General features: G+C 43.0%; 1 protein-coding gene across 1 annotated transcript in view; it reads left to right on the top strand.

The window, feature by feature from the left end:
* The first annotated feature begins 14,756 nt into the window (after positions 1–14,756).
* LOC146442471 (uncharacterized) overlaps positions 14,757–19,641 on the top strand; it is a 37,401-nt gene continuing 32,516 nt past the window's right edge. The window contains exon 1 of the mRNA XM_085049857.1: positions 14,757–14,804. Within this exon, the coding sequence (XP_084905983.1) occupies positions 14,757–14,804 (48 nt within the window). The remainder of the gene's footprint in view (positions 14,805–19,641) is intronic.

The following is a 19,641-nucleotide window of genomic DNA, read 5'->3' as shown; positions in this document are numbered from 1 at the left end:
CGAGAGGCTGAGGACACTTGGTCTGTTCACCCTGCAGAAGAGGAGACTGGTGGAGAACTCATTGCAGTTACAACACGAGGGGAAAAGGAGGGGCAGGCACTGATCTCTTCTCTCTGGTGACAGTGACAGGGCCCGAGGGAATGGTCTGAAGTTGTGTCAGGAGAGGTTTAGATTGGATATTAGGGAAAGGTTCTTCCCCCAGAGGTTGTTCGGGCCCTGAACAGGCTCTCCAGGGCAGTGGTCACAGCACCAACCTGACAGAGCTCAAGAATCATTTGGACAACACTCTCAGCCACATGGTGTGACATTTGTGGCCGTCCTGTGTGGGGGCAGGACTTAGACTCAGTGATCCTTATGGATCCTTTCCAACTCTGCATATTCTGTGTTTCTGTGATTCAGTGTTGTCTTGGGGCACACGTGGGACTGACAGAAGAAAAAATCAGACATAGGCACTTGCCTAATATAACATGGATTTGGGTTCCTGGCTCCTTGGACAGGTATTTACACTCAAAATTAAGAGAGTCAAGAGCCCAGTGGGACCTCACAGAGTTACAACAATGAACCACAAGTTTGGCAGCAGGTCCCTGGGTTTCTGAGTGTATCTCCTCTCCAGAACCACAAGCCCTTCCCCCTACTCTCTTAAGCACCTGTATCCCATTTTGGATGGTAATTGAGCAGAAGCAGGACCCATTCAGAGGTGCAAAGCGTCCTTCACATCCCAGTGCCTTTTGGCACCTTGCTCTGATTCACAGCTGACACATCCTGCCTGCACCTTGCTGATGGTTTTGTGTCCCTGTGTGATATGCACTATAACCTCCTTCACAGCAACCTTTTGTCATTCCTATTCATACCCACATATTCTCAAAGAGTGCTTAAAACCTCTGAATATGCAGAGAATTTGCTATAAAAAAGTGAATAACAGAGCAGTTGACTCTCTTCCCATAAAAGAATGGGGGCCATCAGGTGAGGATCATGGGAAACAGAGTAAATCAATGGGAAATGATTCTTCATGGAAGAATGAAGAACTTGCACAGATCTCTAGAAGGGGTGCTTGTGTGCAAATCTGCATGGGTTCAAGGGGAAAATGCCTGGAGGAATAGAATAGAATAGAGGAGAGGACAAAAGACTGTTGGAGTGCTAAGGGGACAGGGCATTCATTCTTGCTTTGCTCTTAGCATTCTTTAGCCATCTGTCAATGAAAATTATTTTCTATGCAGATGAATCCCTCTTATCAAAGAACTGGTGAGAACCAGGACAGTGCTGAGCAGGGAACGAGGTGGATACACAGCCTTTGTGCCTGTGTATCTGTCCTGCCTCTGCTGGCTGGGCCCTTGTCATGAACAGCATGGCTGTCCCTATGTCCTTCAATTTCCTTGCATTTCCGTGTGTAGGTTGGAATGTGACAATTAAGTACTATTAAAGGAGTATTTTTACTAAACAGTGTACTTTGTGGCTGGGTGGTTGTTTGGGCTTCTTTTTCGGTCTCTTCACTTCATTAGCTTATTTTGGTATTTGTTATGAACAAAAAGTTCCATCACAATTAGTTGCCTTGGCTACTAATGATTTTCTTTATTCCTATATATCTCCTGTATTTAAACATAGCACCTAATCTATCTGCTTTGTGTTGCTTAATGTGACAAGGCCCTAAACCACAGTGGGCTGCTGGTTGCAGCTTTGATTACACTAATGGCATTTTCAGTTTGGTCTTGAGAAGGTGGTGATGGTTTTCCCTCTGCAATATTTAGCAGAGGGACTTGAGACCACATTGAACCTCACACTCTACTGACAGTGCAGCATGGGAGGAACAATTCTGGAGCTAATGGATGATCAAAGAGCTGAGGATAGCTCTGTCTGTGTGCAGGTGTCTGGTACCTGGGAGCTCACAAGGTTATGGATTTCTGCTACAAGTTACAAACAAGAAAAAGTAGATGATCAGCAGTGCTGGCACTCCACAGTGTCAGCCACCCACAGTGTCTCTGAGCAGATCCTGATTTCTGGATAAACAGTGCAGCCATTTCCAAGGGGAAATCAAGTTAGCTGACAAGACATGTGCTCACTGGGGTTTAATCCATGTCACACCAAATGTTTGTCACCAGGCTATTGTGCCTGAGTCCTCTGGCCAGACCACAGGTTTTCACAACGATCAGTTCTCTGTCTTAGAGCTGCATACTCAAGGGAACAAATATTAGTGTGATTAATGTCCGGGTTAACGTGGTGTCAGTTATGGGGGGAAAAGATCACTAAGGAGTTATGGCATGATATTTTCAGTGGAAGAGAGACTAAGGAAAGAGTTTGTGTATTCAGGTGTCTGAAGTCAGTTTTCTACCTTGGTGAAGCAGAAGTGAGACACAGATGTTGTTGCAGCTGAAGTCAGTAGGAGCCAGGGGGCCTTGGTGCCTTGGAGAATGAAACCATTTAGTCTGAGCAAAGGGAAGTGAAAACAAATGAGACAGCATCTTTTCTTCAACACAGCACCACAAGAGTTGCTCAGCTGGTGCCTGGGACCTCCTGCCAGCAGCACCTGTGTCACCAGCTCTGTGCTGTGGCTTTGTGCAACTCCAGCTTCACATCATTTGAAGAAAAGTGGGAAAAAGCTTTTCTGTGCAGTTTTTGTCTGCTGGGTGAAACTATTACCATGAGAGTAGGCAGGAGCAATGCAAAGGCTTTGCTACCTATGTGCATGTTCTACATCATTAGTACAGCTCATTCATCACACTGAGGAACAAACACAACATTTTGGTGAACAGAAGCGGAGAAAATTAAAGGTTTTGGACCTGGGATGGGTCTGCCCAGGCTATGTATCCCTTGCTCAACCACATGTTGACCTTGAGCATTTACCTATAGCTGTGTTGAGTCTGGATTGCCTCTGGAGATAAGGCTTTGGTCAAAGCTCGTGATCGTTGGAAAAATAAACTGGCAGTATGAAAATTAGCCCTGCTGAAATCATGAGGAGGTTTGCCATCAAGCTGAATGAATTGCACCTGAGGCCAGAAGGGGGACTGTTATAGCCACATAGACCTTTACTCAGCAGTTCCCTCATCCTCATAACAAATGGCTGAGCCCAATGCCTGATATCATTAACATGACCTCATTAGCAGTTGCTAGACCAGTCAGAGAAGCTCCAAAGCAGCAACTTTACATTAATGCAGCTGACTGCAACAACCAGACCCTGAAGCAGGGTTCAGGATTGGACATCTGCTGCTCCAGGTGAGGTCTGGTCTTCTACCTGTCTCTCTCAGGGGTAGGTTTGGGGAAATGGTGGATGTAGGTTGAAGTAAAGCCTTGAGGGTGCAGAGGCTTCATACCTGCTCCTCCTGATGCCTTGTCTTCACTCCTTAATCAATAGGGACAACAATGCACTTTCTCTGGGAAATTCACTATGTCAAGCCTAGGTTGGATGGGGCTTTGAACAACCTGGTTTGGTAGAAGCTGTCTGTGCCCCCGTGGGAGGTTGAAACTAGATGATATTTAAGGTCCTTTTTTAACCCAAACCATTCTATGATTTAGGTGCCTATGGTCATCTAGGACAAAACCAGGATCAAAGCATATGTCAGTCTTTATCCTGTGGCATAAATGTGTTTCTTCTCAGAGCTGCTAGGAAATATAAATGTGCAAAATTGCTTTTAAATAAATGGTTTTGTGTGGGTATAAAAGAAACCTTAATGCCTGAAGTGTTGCACTTGTGATGAGCAACCCTTCAATAACTAAACAACAATTTATATATTGTACCCAAAAAAACCAGAGCTAGTAATAAGTTAGTGACAAGCTTTTAGGGGATTAATATATGAACAATAGGTTAAACATACTTTATTTTTAAAAAACGCTCAGGCTGCATCTTTCTATGCAGCATGTTATTAAAATTGACATGATTGACTATTAACTACAGTACATAAGTACACTCATGTCATAATTCATGCTTTATTATCCAACTACAGGTAAGTACATAAAAATTCAATGTACTGTATTGCATCTTATTTAGATCACTGTTCCAGTGAAATATAAAGTGTCACCGATAGATTTGCTCTACTAGTAATTCTACAGTAAATTACAAACACAGTCAACGAAGCAAATCCTCTTGCAATTTATTTAACATTATATTTTTCATTTATATTCAAGGTACATTTTGGCAAAAATGCTACATCTTTCAAAGAACAAAAAGAACAACCGACCCAACACTTAATCTCTCAGGAGGACTGGATTAAATAACTACTCACCTAGAACCTCTGCATTTAAATAAACTTCAAGAGAGTGCCCTTCATCTATTGTGTTTAAAGATAAAGACTACATGAGAGAACACATAAGAACCACCACAACAAAGGGCTGCCTGGTTCATGGCCCCAGGGAAGTTCAGAGAAAGGATATTTCAAACATAATGAGTGCCAAGGGAGTCTTTCCTTCTTGGTGTGTAGCAGCCAATAACTTGATTTACTTCATCCAGATCATTGTATTCAGCAGCTTCACGTGTCTCCTGTAAAGATCTGTAAACCCCACGTGGATATTTTCCCAATTTTAGGTATAGCTCTGTCCTGTGGCAATAAGTTGGTTGTTTGGTTATGAGGTTTCTGAAGAAAAGTATCTTCACTGGTTTGCTTTAAATTTACAGCTTGAGCATTTCAGTTGGTTTTTTTAATCCTTGCACTTTGAGAAGTAGAAAATAACTGCTGTCAATTAATTTTCTCTTACCCATTTGTGATGTTTTCTTTCTTTTGCTTCAGGTGTCAGATTTCATAGAATCATAGAAACAGAATGATTTGGGTTGGAAGGGACTTTCAGCAACATCTCATTCCAACCCCTCTGCCATGGGCAGGAGCACCTTCCACTATCCCAGGCTGCTAAAAGCCCCATCCAGCCTGGCCTTGAACACTTCCAGGGATGAAGCAGCCACAGCTTCTCTGGAAAACCTGTGCCAAGAGCTCATCACCCTCTGTGTAAAGAATTTCTTCCTATTATCCAGTCTAAATCTACCACCTTTCTGTTTAAAGCCAGTTCCTCTTGTCCCATCTCTCCAAGCCCTTATCAAAAATCCCTCTCCAGCTCTCTTGTGGCCTCACTGGGCACTTGAGATCTCCCTTAAACCTTTTCTTCTCCAGGCTGGAAAATCTTCATTTTTCTTCTGTTAAATGTGTATGCTTGGATAATTCAAGTATTTCTCTTGCCTTTCCTGGAGTTCTTGGGAGTTTAAAGGAGATGATACGAGGGCAGACCTTAGCACTGATTGTCCATGAAATAGCTGCAGTGCACTTACAGCTAAAAAATAGTTTTGCTCCAAGTGCTCTACCAAATGGAAAGATGGCTGTGGACACAATTTTTCACTCATAAGGGGGTGATGTCTTTATCAGATGACTGACTTAAATATCTAGGTAATATAGTCAAGGTAAGATCACTACAATTAGGAAGGGTTTAAATGAGACAAAAATAACTACCATGAATGTGCAAAGACTGTTTTCTCTAAAAACACATTAGCTGAAGGAAAAACTTTTCAGATCAAAAGAAATATGAAAAAAACCCCAATATCCTACAGAGGAACCTGAGAGATCAGCATCAATGGTTCCTCTTGATGTAAATGAAGCAGCAACATGCTCTTTTGGGGCTACATTGATAAGAACTTTATAAAAGTTCTTCCTTTCACACACTCCATGAATGATTACCAGATAAAAGAAATATGTCTTGGCAACGTTGGCTGTTTTAAATAGCAATTTTTACAAAATAAATCCTGATTTTGTAACTAATGAGAAGTGCTGAACTGATCAGGTAAAGCCTGTGGTCCTGTGGCTGCTCAGATCAGCCAGCTGTAGTATCAGCTGCAGTGCTGTTCCCTGAGATCTGTGGAAATTAAGTGCCAAAATCCCAATAGAATTCCACTGAAAACAGGCACTCCAACTTCCTTGATTGTCTGGAAAATCCCATTCTTGAACCTTTACAGCACTACTACCTTTGGCTGATTTCTGAGTTAAGCTGAATGCAGAACTGAGCTGTGCACACTTATTTGAGAATAGATATAAAATATGCGTCAGAAAAGTATGCAGACTAGTCACTGTCCTTAGAAACTGACTTTTAATGTTCATTTATTTATTTAAAAAATGTTCATTTATCTATATACAGTAATGTCATTATAACCCACTCAATTCAATTAGCAGCACCATGAAAAAGGGATGGAGGTTTTTGTTTGATTCAATTGTAAGCAAATGAAGCAGTAATAAACCCCCAATTAGTACTGAGGAAAATAGGCTGAAGCATTTTTTTCCCTAGCATTTCACTAAAAACAAAAATGTGTGGCTGGCATTCAAGGGGAAGGAAAATACAATTTGAGGACACTTTAAAACTTCAATGATTAATGTCATGCCAAGTGACTCATTAAAATTCCCATAAAAATATGACCGTGGAAAAGAATTCTCTTCTGAAGAAAAATCAAATGTAATTACGAAGAGGGAAAGAGAAGAACGGGGGAGGAACTGCCAGCCAAAATCAAGCTAAACTCAGCTGCCACAGATCACGTTTCAAGGGGAAGCACCAGACTGAGGAGGAGTGCACCCAGGTCCCAGTTTTGACACAAACAATTCATGTGACATCAGTCAAATTGCTTATTGGTGTCCAGTGTCTCAGGAATGAAGTGGAGATGATCACAATTCCCTTCTCACACTTTTGAAAGGTCTTGGGGATTTTGATTTTCTTCCGGTGGCAAATGTGTCAGATATCCAAGATGAGGAGCTGCTAAGGTTGGAAGCACTTTCTTGTGGTTTGATGGGGCAAAAAGTGTCTTGGTTGTGAGGTGTCAACAATGACAGAATCTCTTCCTGACAACAACAGGTTTTGATCACCAGATCCCCAAGTACCCCATTCCCCACTCCTATAATTTGTGTTATATTCATATTCAATATATTCACAAACCTGTCTTGTAGCATTACAGCTTAAACTGATGCTGGGCTGCTGACCTGCAGTGCTGCTTGTCCTTCATGGCTCTCACCCCTTCCTGATGTCACCTCTGCCATGGAGCACATGGCAGGACCAGGTTTTGTCAGGAGCCTGGCACTGCTGTACCCTGCTCTGAACACAGATTTCTGCACTACAGCCCCAGCAGTTAGTAGAAGGTTTGACTTTAATCATGTTGCTCAGCATACATGCTAATTCGTGTCTGACTTCAGCAGGCTCTGTGCTATTTTTGAACCAGGAAATATATCTTATTGAGGTGACAGGTGGTCTGGCACAGCAGAGACAGGTCTGTTGCTTGTGGCATAAAAAAGCCCCAAACAATAAAAATTCAAACATTTCCTCCTTGTTTTGTGAATCCTCCAGTCTTACTGTCCTGGGAAAAATGGTGATCACATTTGATTTCCCGCTGGTTTGGTTTTTAGGCGTTTTTGTGTGTTTGTTTCTAAAGAGGAAAAAAAAAATCTATTTTATAAGTGGTATCATGTACTGCAGATGTCCTGTGAGGATTCAATATGGGAGAAATGCTTCTAGAATGCAGATTGCAAATAGGGAGGGGAAAAGGAAAGGGCCCAAGTGTTATTTATAGCCTACATTCAATTCATCTGGGCTAGCTGTTGTGACTAATTGTGTCCAGTGGCAGTGGACCTTGGCACTTGGACTGGGAAGCCTAAACTGGGCTGTCCACAGTGCTCTTGAACAGATACATCATGACCTTTGTATGTCTAAACAAAGCTGCTTTCTCAGGCTGCTTGTTCAGCCCCAGGACCCTCAAGCTACAACTAACACCAGCCAAGGTCTGTTGTTTGCTACTGAGGTCAAGCACATGGCACAAACCATGCTCTGAGCATTGTGCCTGCCTCCAAAAAGCTGTTTCAACACAATCCTGGCTGTGATGGTTCCTGCATCCTTCCTGGGCACTGGCTGGGAGAGCTTGTCACGGGCTGCAAGCCCACTGGGGTTGTGATAAATGTTGAACTGCCTGGGATGATCGGAGCACTGAAGCGCTCTGTAACACGAAAAGTCATTTAGCTGTCAGACCAGAAGTGGCAGATTAGATACTGATCTTGAGGCCAAATATGGTTGACACAAATAACTCGTGCCCCTTGTAAAGTGAAATTTTCCTTCATTAAACATAGATGCATGCAGTGCAGTGTTCAGCGGTTTGCTCTTTTATATCCAGGCTCTGATTGTTTTATTTTTATCCTTTAAGAGAAATCAGATGTTAGAGAGGAAGCTATTCTTAGGCTGACTGTGCAAGTGATCAAGCCAAGCATATCCATATAAGACAGCTGCTGGCAAATGCCAGTCTCAGGCTGTGCTTCCATTGCAGAAGCAGCAGTGTGAGTGCTGGGCTTGCAGACATAGAGCCCTTGGGGAATAACAGAGGAGCTGTCATCACGCTTGTGGTTCTCATCTCAGGTCCTTGGCAGTGCAGGAGTCTCTTGATACCAATAATTCATATGAGAAAATGAATTCCTTGATGTCAGTGCCTCCCCTGCAGGCCCCTGCTGTGGAGGCTGGCTGCACCCCTGCTCGCCCCAAGGTGATAAATTTTGCTGGATGATGCTTCCTGGAATTAGTCAGAAGTCTCTGCTCCACAGTGCCAGTTTGGTGAGCACAGACACAACAAACAAAGTGCAGTCAGCAATGCTCTGATGGTGCTCAGGCTCTGTTCCCTGTTGTAATTGCCTGAGTCTCATCAATGAAAAGTCTGTGACATGGTGAGGACCCACTGCTCTTCTCTGCTCTCTGTAGGAGCAAATCCTTTAGGAGCTGGAGTGGCCTGCAGAGCAGAGAGGTGGGGAAAGGAGCTCTGTCAGTTTGTAGGTCTGAAGTGGAAGGGAAACCCTCATGAAAGGGCAGACTTATGGCACCAATAGTTCCAGAGTCCCCCTGCTGCTCTGGGATAGATGTTGTTTCCCTGTAACGAAAGATAGATATTAATTGTTCCTTTTGCCTCTTTGAGGTAGACTCTCCCTATTCTCACCTGCTCATACGCTCTGTGGCCCAATTGCCCTTTGTTTTCATTTGAAGATCAGACTGGATGGGCTCTGAGCAACCTGATCTAGTGGAATGTGTCCCTGTCCATGGCAGGGGTTTTGGAATGAGATGATCTTTAAGGTCCCTTGCAACCTAAACCATTCTAGGATTTTATCATTCTATGACTTGGGGTGTTTAAGTATTGCTGTACCAAGAAGAAACCCAACAAATGTGAGCAGCTGTCCTCAGGCACTGGGAATGGGCTTTGTTCAACAACTTGTGGTGTCCAACAGACCCATCCTGCCCCATCTCAGGGCTGTGAGAGCAAACACCTTCCGCACTCCAGAGTGTCATGGGAAAATCCATCCCTGTGTGCATGGTGCAGCACAAGAGACGTTGTGCTTGGCCTGGAAGTCTCAACACTGAAGCAAACTGTTGGTTCTGGATCCTCAAAGCCTGTAAAAATTCCGTGTTGTTTGTTCTTTGCTCCTGAACAGTCGCTGATGACATCATGCCCTTCTTCTGAGCTAATCATAATCAATCAAGTCAGCCTAGGTGAAGCTAATTAAAAATATTAGTGCTTCAGTAAGCCCACACAGGGCTGTATAAAGGGTCTTATATCTTTTCTTACTAGAATTTCCATTCTGCTTTGGTTGGTATTTTTTTTTATTAACCTCATCATAGTAGCAAATCAGGCGGGTAAATGTGGTTGTAAATTTGCTTACAGAGACATGTTTAGCTTGTAAAATACAGACTAGTAGCTGTGAAACTTTGCACTATTTCAAAAACATTGCTACCTTTTCATAAATTCAAGGGATTCTAGTTTTTATTGAAATATCTTTTATTTTTCAGCTGAAGATTTTCAGAGTCTCACCTCCATAGATTAAAATCTTCTGCTAGAAACAAGAAAACAGGGGAGGGAAAAAGAATGACAAAATAGGTCAAACAAAACAAAATAAAGGAATAACTTGAGCTTCTCTATAACTGAGCCTTTAACGGGGATGGTGAGAAGTCTCATTCTTTCAGCAGATCCTTTTTGTCAATCACTCATTGGAAATGGTTAAATTGGGTTTGACTGTGCTCCAGGTACAACCATTTGCTTTGTGTTGCTCAGTGATGAAATAGTGGAGGTCGGATAGTGCCCAGTGGGCAAGTGCTGAGCCAAGCCCAAATTATTGATGAAATTTGCTGTAAGGGTGGAGCAAGGACAGATCCAATGGCAGTAAACATGGGGAACAGCAGCTCTGCAGTGCTGGAAGTTCCCCAAATCTGGGTCCATAGGGCACAGCCATGGTTGCACCGGTGTGGGAAGACAGGAGGACAGGAAATGAGTGAGGAGCCAAATCCCAGGGAGGCCAATGGAACCATGTTAGAGGGGAGACCAGAATCAAGCCACAGAGATGATGACCAAAACACTCCTACTGCTCTTCATTTACCGCTGATCTTGAAAAAACATTTATAGAAAATATATTGAAAAAAAAGTTATTACAGAAATGACCAGACCCCTCCAAGTTACATTTTTCCTTTCGGGTCAGTGGCAAAAAAAAAAAAAAAAAAAAAAAAAAAGAATTGGGTGTTCTCTGGTTGGGGGAAAAGAGTCTGAAAACAGAAATTACTCTTGCTGCAGAAAGTGACATAATATACTACTCCCCCTCCCAGGGTATACAGTGCAAGAGGTAGAGGGCTTAAATAATAGAAAAGTTTTAGATAAGGAAAATGTTTTGTAAGTGTAAGGATAATAAAAACTGGGAAAGATGGGAAGAGTGTGAACAAATACTGGGTGGGAATAGCTAATGTGTACCCAACCCTGTTTTAAGGAGGAGACATAGATTATACATGAATTTAGTTTTATTTTCTATAGCCAAACTTCCTAACTTGCCAAGTAGTTTGGTATTTGGCTCCAAGGATTCCCTTTAAAAGTGTCAGTCTAAGAGATTCTGGGCATTTTTTGCTAATAGCTTCACAACGAAATACAATTTATAGGAGTTAATCATTAGTGTGTCTACTCAGCTGACAATTTACTGATTGGCTTTTGCCTCTGGAGGATGTGATCCCATCACACACCAAGGTCTGGGTGCTGAGCATTGGTGACTTGCTGAAGTCAACAAGAGTCTTCATTCATGCCCCTGACTGTGCCCTAATTTCCATTAAAATCCTTAAACACTTAATTTATGTCTAAAGATAATATCATATGAATCTCTTAAGCTACTACCCTGCTGATGACGCTTTTGGGAAATTGCCAGCAGAGAAGTATTCTTGCCCCTTCACTGGATACAAAACTATTTTAGGTTAAATTAAATTAACCTGAGTTTCTTCACCCTAACGAATGCTATATTTAACTTGTTTTTTACCCAGCCAGGGGCTTACCCCCATGCATATGAGTAGTGATTATTCACATGACCAGTTCTGCTGAAGTCACTGGGTGACTTGTAGAAGTCTTGCCTCCAGGAAGAAACTTTCTTTTCCCTCCATAGCCTTGTTTCAAAAAGTGATGCTGTTTTCGGGTTCTCAGTCTACAGCTACAAAATAATGTGCTCTTGATTTTCAAATGAAGCATTGGTCATCTTGCCAACCTTCTTCCTCCAATGGTTCCTAGGGGTACTTATTGTGTGTTGGATAAAAGCCAGAGATCATGAGTTTTTTCAGTTCCCAGGCCTTCCTGAATGGGCAAATTCCATCTTATCTTTCAGAAAGCCGGGGTAATATCTGCCATCTCTTGATCTGTAATGCAGGGAATTGGCAGAAATGTCTTTATCTAAGTGGACTGTCTGGTTCCTCTGAGTCTGACTGTTTTGGTTTTCTCTATTTTTTTTTTGTATGAGCCTCACTACTTCAACAGAAACTTTTAACCACAGTCAGAGGCATCCCAGGGGTTAAACTGTGTCTTTCCATTTCCCACTGTTTTTTGTTTAAAGTCCTAGTTTTCTGATGACACTTCTGCTTATTAAACTCACTTCTTCAACAACATTTCCCTGGAGTCTTTTACTGTCAGTTCTGGAAACCACATTCACAGGTGGAACTAGTCATCCCCCTCTATCTCTGTATCAACAAGGGACAGTGCCAACATTTTATTTACTTCCTGAACTGGCTCTTCTGTCTCGTTGAATGAAGCCTTTTTCCATCACCTCGTAACCTGCACTCTGCATTTGCATGGTTTCATATAGATAATAAAAGCACTCATCTCCATTTATCTGAGCCATGCTATAAATCTCCACGTAGGGGAGAGAGCAGCCTTTTGGCAGGAGCAAAAGCACAGCTCAGTTGCTTGCTAAAAAAGAGCATTAAGTCTTGCCCATGTGCCTGTTCAGCAGGAGCTGTTGGGAATCAAAGCCAACTCTCTGCCTTGTGTCTGAAAACCTCTGAGATTCCTGTCGAGTTAGGCAGAAGTCAGGAGCTGACTGAAGAGGTTGAAAAAGAAGCCAAAAAATGTCAGGTCATCTCTTTGGGGAGGGAAATATTGATTGAGAGAAGGGAGGTAAGGTTATTGTTTCAGATTTTTACCTTTTGGTAAGATGAGTTTTGATCTGGTTCCTCCTCTTCCCTCCACAAAACCCCACAGACCTTAACTGCTGCCAAACCACTTCTCCATTGCAAAGATTCTCCACTCTGTCTGATCCAGATAGCAAAGGCACCTAAAGCTGTGCTTAATGCCATATAAATCTAGAAAAGTTCAGTTTCTTTGCCCTGCTGTAAGGCACTTGGACTGCCTGAAAGGCTGAGTGCTTGTCAGAGGTTTCTTCCTGCAGAGCCTTGGTCTGGTGTTGGGGCAAACTGGGCACAGAAGGCAGGAAGGAACACTCAAAAAGTTGAAGGATTTCCCCAAAAAGAAACACCAGGATCAGAAAACTCTGCAAGTACTCCAGACAAGGAGGGAAGATGCTGAGCCCTCATATTCAGAAAATACTGTAAATTTGTGGTTGGTTGAGGAGCCTTTCCATGGGCACAGTATGTCTGTGATCTGTTTCGGTCTCTTTGATGCTTCCACAGCATACAACAAAATATAATAATTACCCAAATTGTTTCTCCTGCTGGACACCACAGGGTCTTCTCCAGGCCACAAGAAATATCTGCTGCACTAAATCCTGCATTCAGAGCCCTGGGAGAGGCTCATTCCCTATGGCTCTGCAAACTATGTTTTAAGGAGTCACTGAAAAGATTTCCTAGGATGGAATACAAATCTTCTGACTCCCCACCCTGATTTAGTAACTCTCCAAAATACCTCTTTTCAAGCTCTATGCATGCTCCAGCAACAGGGCAGGTGGAACATTTGTGGGAAGTACAAGGTTACAGGAGCAGGGCATTTCTGTAGAAGGGAGAGGAGGGTGCTGTGCCCTTCTTGGGCATCTGTCACACTCCTGGGTGCCAGCAGTCAGCAAAATGTGGCAGCATTGGTCTGGTTTGAAAATGTGTGCTGTGCTCTGTGTCCTACATCTCAGCTAGTCACCTCTCCTTTGCCTTGCCTGGGGAAAGTGTGTCAACCATGAAATAAACACACTTGGTTCACAGCAACCCACTCTGCATTCCTGCAGCATCCTCCAGCAATCAAACATTCACTTCCCCAGCCATGGGGGAATATTCATTTCTGTCATGTTGCAGATGGGGAAAATGATGAGTGCAGAGGTGAAATGGAAGGCTGATCATGTCTTCCTGCTGCCAAGGGCTGTGCAGGGAGTTAGATCTGAGCAAAGAGGACTTTGCCTTGGTGTGTGTGTGTACTCACAGCTCCTGCTCCTCCCTGCTCTGGCTCCTTCTCCCTCCACTCTTGAATGTTTGTCTCCAGCTTTGTGTTCCTCTCCCACTTCTTCCAGCCCCAAAGTACCTGTGCCAACTATCACAGCATCTTCCATTCAAAATTCAACTGTCCTGAACTTGTCTGCTACATCCCCTTCACAGGTTCACGTTGACTACCTGCATTAAATATGTAAAAAACCACCAACCAATCAACCAACCAACACCAACCCCCCAAAAAAATCAAACCCTGTGTCCCCTTAAAATCTCCCTGTCCCTGTCATTGGAACTATTCCATTTGGTACAAAAGGAAAATCTCCAGTGATCAGCATCATCAGCAAACCCAAAATCCAGTTGGGTATTCACCACTCAAATGAAGATCATGAGTGCCAGTGAAGAAGGACTGGGACTGTGTAATGCCCTGGCCTGTGGTGACATTTGCCTCTTCTTGTAGATCATATTAAATATTAATTTACTTGAACATATAAAGTCGTTTAAATCTTCCAGGCACTTGGAAAATGTTAATGCAGTTAATTTGTCATCCTTCATTGCTAAAGATGGTCTTATAGCTCTGGCCAATAAAGATCCCTCTGAGGAAGCAATACTTTGAATATACCAAATGTCAGGGCTCTGCTGTATTTGTGAAATAAATAAGAATTCCCCAAAGAGCAGGTGTCCAGAAAAAGATGATTTTGCCAGAGGAAAACTGTATGCCAGCCCCCTATTCCCCTTCTTATGAAGAAACAGCATCTCCAGCACAGGGCCAAGCAGCAAGACTGGGAAGGTCCTCTCTGTGTGGGAAGGTGAGAGTGATCTCCAGGGCAAAGGTTGTATTATCCAGTGGTGAATGTTATTTAAGAGGACAGCCTGTGTACTATGGACCTTACATCTGCCTATGTGCTGCAGGACAGCAGATGTGCTAAAACTCTCTGCCACATCATGCTTTTCAAACTACCACTGGAAGTTCTCTGCATGACTATAGCAGGTGGAAACCTCATTTACAGACCAGGACCCTTCTGTGCCAGGCTTTGAAGAACTCAGACTGTCCCAGAGGGTTTCTAGCAATTGGCATTGTTGTCTGCAGGTGCTGCTGTAACAGTGAGCTAGATGGTTCAGGGATGGACTTCAGCGCGTGGCGTCTGACAGAGCTGAGCCCTGAGGATTTGGTAGGGCCCTGGACAGGCTCCTCAGGATCCTTGAGGATTTGGTAGGGCCCTGGACAGGCTCCTCAGGATCCTTGAGGATTTGGTGGGACCCTGGACAGGCTCCTCAGGATCCCTGAGGATTTGGTGGGACCCTGGACAGGCTCTGGGCACTGTGGACATGTGATGGTTCTTTTGCATTAGCCAGTGGCAAACAACTCTCTCCTGTTAGTTCTCCACAAACCACCATAACATCACCAGCTCCATCCCACTTTGCTTTTGAGGGCTTAAAAAGGTGACTATCAAGAATTACATAGTGACAGGTTTTAAATTTTTTGGGGTCCCCTCTAGCCTCATTGTTTTGCAGTTCCTTGCTCTTACAATCCATGAGGCTGCAAGAGTGCAAAGCAGCTGTACTATCCTGAAACTGTGGGGAAACGTCTCTATGGAGGCTCACAAATCATTTTCTTCTGATTAAACATCTCATCAAAAGTGAACTGCATCAGCTAGTCTTGAGGGACTCTGCATTAAAAAAATGCTAGCTCTAAGGCAAGGTCAGCTGTTTCTCCTCAGCCAACCAGTTGCTGTAGTTACAGAAAAGAGATTGTAGCTCAAGCCTTCTTCAATCTAACTTTAAGTTAATTGGCACATGGTCCCTTCTGGTCTCCACCCAGAACCCTCCCCAAATCATGTCCTAATCACTGTCTGGCTGCTACTCCCTCATCTTCATTAGAATGACATGTCAGTATTCATGCAGATCCATTCAGCCACCTTTCGCTGTCTTTGGTTCCAGGCAGTGACATTTAAGCTTTAATCCCAGAGTTAGTGATCATTACTTTAGTCTTTAATCATCATGAGAGACTAATGAGAGGAGATAATCCTTGTATAAATCACTGTGTAACAAGAAAAGCAGCTGATTTTTTAGGAGATTTAAAACTCAGAAGACATTCTTGGTCAAATCCAGAAGTCTGTTTACAATAATTTGGACTGAAAAGGAGGAACTCAATTGGGTGTCCTGAATCCCCAAAGCTAAACAATTAGACTTTTTAATAACACTTCATGTTTCTAAAACAGCACCTTCTACCTGAACATCTCCCAGCTTTGCATAAGCTGTCTGCTTTGGAGCTATTTACTGAAATTAATTTTATGTTTTTCCATCCCTGACTTGACTGAGGCTCTCATCCTGTTTAACATGGGAAAGCAGAGGTTCTTCAGCAGGAGCACTGGTGACAGCAGCACCCTGAGCTCAGAGCCTCGTGGCCATGAGCTTATTCATCATATCTGGGCATGCTGACCCAAAGCAGCCTGGCTTCTGGCTGCCCAGGCACTGCCTCTCTCCCACTGCAGCATCCAGGTGTGAATTTAGTGTATTGGAGTGAACATCTGCCTGGCTTTTGTTGGGAATTCTCCCCTGTGCTCACCTTCCTTTGTGTCTCTCATTTGGGAGAACGCAAGGTTTCTCTTGGGATTTCTGGGTACAGGGGAGAGTGAAGAGCACTTCATGTGCAGGAATATTCTAGATTTAATGTGATTGAGAAGGGGAGTGTATGCAAAGATTTTAAAGGGTCCCAGCCACTGAGGAGCTGCTTTTGGTAAACTAAGGCACACAGAAGCATGGTTCCCTATAACTACCCTGTGCTCAGTAGGATGTATTTAGCAGCTCTGTGTTAGGCAGGGAATGGGATTTAAAGCCATGGGCATCTGAGAAACCTGTTCCCATGATTATTGTGGCAGGAAAGGCAAAGGGAACTGTGCAAAGGACAGGGAACAGTTTTTGGGCCTCTTGGTCACAGGCAGTAACACTTAACCAACACCATAACCAAGGCTTTGTCTGCTGCTCTCCCCTCCTGGCAATCCCAAAACTGCTTTTGTGCAGTGACCAAGCAGAAATCCTGCAGTCAGCTCCTCCCTCGTTGCGAGCTGAGCTTTTCTCTGCTGGTGTTTCTCCAGGCAGCAGTCAATCCCCCTTGGCACATCCCAAGCCTCATTGCTGTCAGCATTGCATGATCTTGATGGGAGAAAGACACTCCAAACTCCAAAGGCTGAGAACCTAATTACTTCAAAAGTGCCTTTATGCCATTATATTCACATTAAAATTATAATTTATCACTCTTCATTGTACTCTTAATGATGCTTGAAAATAATGGGCTTGAATCAATACTGTGCCCACTGTAAATGCGATGGAAGAGCAGGGAGGATCTTAGCAAGGCTGATTGCATTTCCATTATTTTTGGCTGATTTGGTGTTTTGACAGAGTATCTGCATTTAGCACAAGCTTCTGCCTTGAAGGTTTATCCTGCTAAGGGGATCAGTGAGCCCCAGAAGTTGCATGTCCAGGGATGCATATTCATGCATCTGGGGCACTTGAGCTAATGGAACATGCAATGAAGAGTTCATCTGGATATATAAAAATCTTCATTTTTTAGATAGAATCCCCTGCTACCTTGGTTATTGAATAGATTTAAAAGCAGCAGCAGCAGCAGATCCTTCAAGCAGCTATAATTTCTGCAGTGTGGGTTTTCACACAAAGTTAATCTCCCAATTCCTTTTACTTCTCTGTGTGCAGTGGAAGTGTCTCCAGAAGATGGTGGAGAGTCAATGTGCAGAGCAGCACCTCATGAAAACACAGGAATATTTCTGCACTCATGGCACTTTTAAATGCTCTGATTACTTTGATATTGAAACCTTCCTCTGGAGAGAGGCTGAGAGAAACAGAGCCCAGAACAACTTGAACCCCATGGCAGGTCTTTGCCTGCTTGGCACCAGAGTGGCTCCAGTCAGGGTCTGTGCAAGAAGTCCCTAAGCACTTTTGGAGAGTATTTTGGGAAGGCATGAGAAATTAGACAGATTTATTCTACTCTGGCACTAAACCATACCTCTACCTGCAAATATACCTTTCAGAAGATTGATTAGGTTTTGCTTTACCAGTTTCCCATCCAGTCCAGCCACAAGGAGTATTTTCCTCCTTCTTTCCCCTCCCTGAGCCCCTATATTTGACAGAGTGTGGCACTGCAATGCTAATGCTTTCCCTGATAGCAGGCTTGGAAAGAGAGGCAGCAGGAGTAGATGGTGGGGGAAGATCTGCTGGATGAGGCACAAAATAGCTTGGAATATGGAAAGACAGGATCCTCCTGACAGCATCCTATGGGAGGGAAGGCACAGTTTTAGTTTATTATTTACCAGACTCAGGAATAATATTTTTTTGTATTTTTTTTTCTTTAGATATATGACTCCTAGTTCACATATTCCTGGTTTGGTTGACCTGTTTATGCTTAAGGAAAAGTTAAATCAGGGGCAAGCTGAACATATTAAAGACTTTAACTTATCCCTGCTCAACTCAAGTTCTGCCCATTACATGACCTGATGTGCTTTAGAAACCTTTCAGCTAAAATTTGGATTTAGCAAAAAGGCTTCCTAGCAACACCAAACCAGGTAAATGACACACAGGATGCTGCTGGGGCTTTGACTCAGCCAAATGGGAGTAAATTAGTCGCTCTGCTATTCATGTGTGTCTCTTCCCCCAATTTCAGTTAATTAAATGCAAGGAATAGTATATTTTATTTATTTATTCCTTTAACACAGTTTGTTGAACATGGCTAAAATCAGCTGTCTCCCATTTCATAGCTAGCTGCAAAGGAGTATAAGCAGAACTACTTCTTCTCACATCCATGGTTAAAAAAGCAAATGAACCTATATATCCACATCTCCAAAGAGAAGGCTTTTTCCCCAGGTGAAAGTTGATATCCCAGATCTTAAAGTGCAGCTTCACTGAAGCTAGAGGAGAAGTTTTAGCAGGAGGATGAAATATTTATTCCAGGTTCAGACTTTAAAGTGTGAGCTATGGTTTCTGGAGTGTCCAGGGATGCTTGGTGATGGTGAGTATTCAGGATTAATGGGGTAGGAATATCTGCTTCATGTTTTCATATCTTACAGCCTGATTCCTGCCTTCTTATGGGAAATATCTGTGAGCATTGTGGGAAAATGCATATTGAAGAACTTCCCAGTATATAGCCAAGCTTGTCTGCATTCTCTATTTTTTCATTAGTTACTAACCATTTATATTAGACAGAGCATTATCTCCCAGATCATAAATCTGGGAGAGGAGGTGGTGTCCCTCTCTGCTCTGCAGTGGGATCTAATGGCTTCTTTGCTGCAAGAACAGAGAAAGCATTTAAAGTAATGTCCCTTATGGATAGTCTCCAGCACATGGAATGATTCTTTTCTTATAGTAGTCAGTATATTTAGCAATGAAGGAGAGAAAAATTGTGAGCTCTTCTTTTAGAAAGACCATGGTTTAAAAAAAGCCCAAAACCATATCTTTTTTTTCTTGTTCTTGTTATGCCTTGTCATTGGAGACTATGGAAGGCAAAAATGAACATGTGCAGGTGATGAGTCCTTCCTGTCCTGCGCACAGCTTAACCTCACCCTAAAAAACATCTCCACAACATCACCTGCCTTCAGCAGATCCTGTAACTACCGTGCAGAGCTGCTGTTGTTTCTGACTGGAGTTACATTTCTGATGTCTCTGTGAATAGCAAAGCAAATACATAAGGGAACAGCAATGTATAGAATCCCTTCCCTGCCATGTTGAAGCAGTGGGAGCAGAGAACGTAAAATATTTAGACTCCAGATGTCTTTATTTGCCAAAATAAAAACTCTTGCTGTAAAATATCTATAAAATGTAATTAAAATTGCCATTTATTTTTCTCACTGTTGCTAACATTGCTGGCAAAATTGACTCACTCAGTGCTGCCAAATATAGCATTCCAGGTGTAAAACACTCTCAGATGTTCATGACATTTTGCACGTAAATACTGAGTCATTGAGAATGATCTGGTACTATCCATATGCCTGATACAGA

Source organism: Lichenostomus cassidix, chromosome 2 (genome assembly GCF_008360975.1).
Source record: "Lichenostomus cassidix isolate B80296 chromosome 2, HeHo_3.0, whole genome shotgun sequence".
Classification (NCBI taxonomy): domain Eukaryota; kingdom Metazoa; phylum Chordata; class Aves; order Passeriformes; family Meliphagidae; genus Lichenostomus; species Lichenostomus cassidix.
This window is presented reverse-complemented; position numbering and strand designations above follow the sequence as displayed.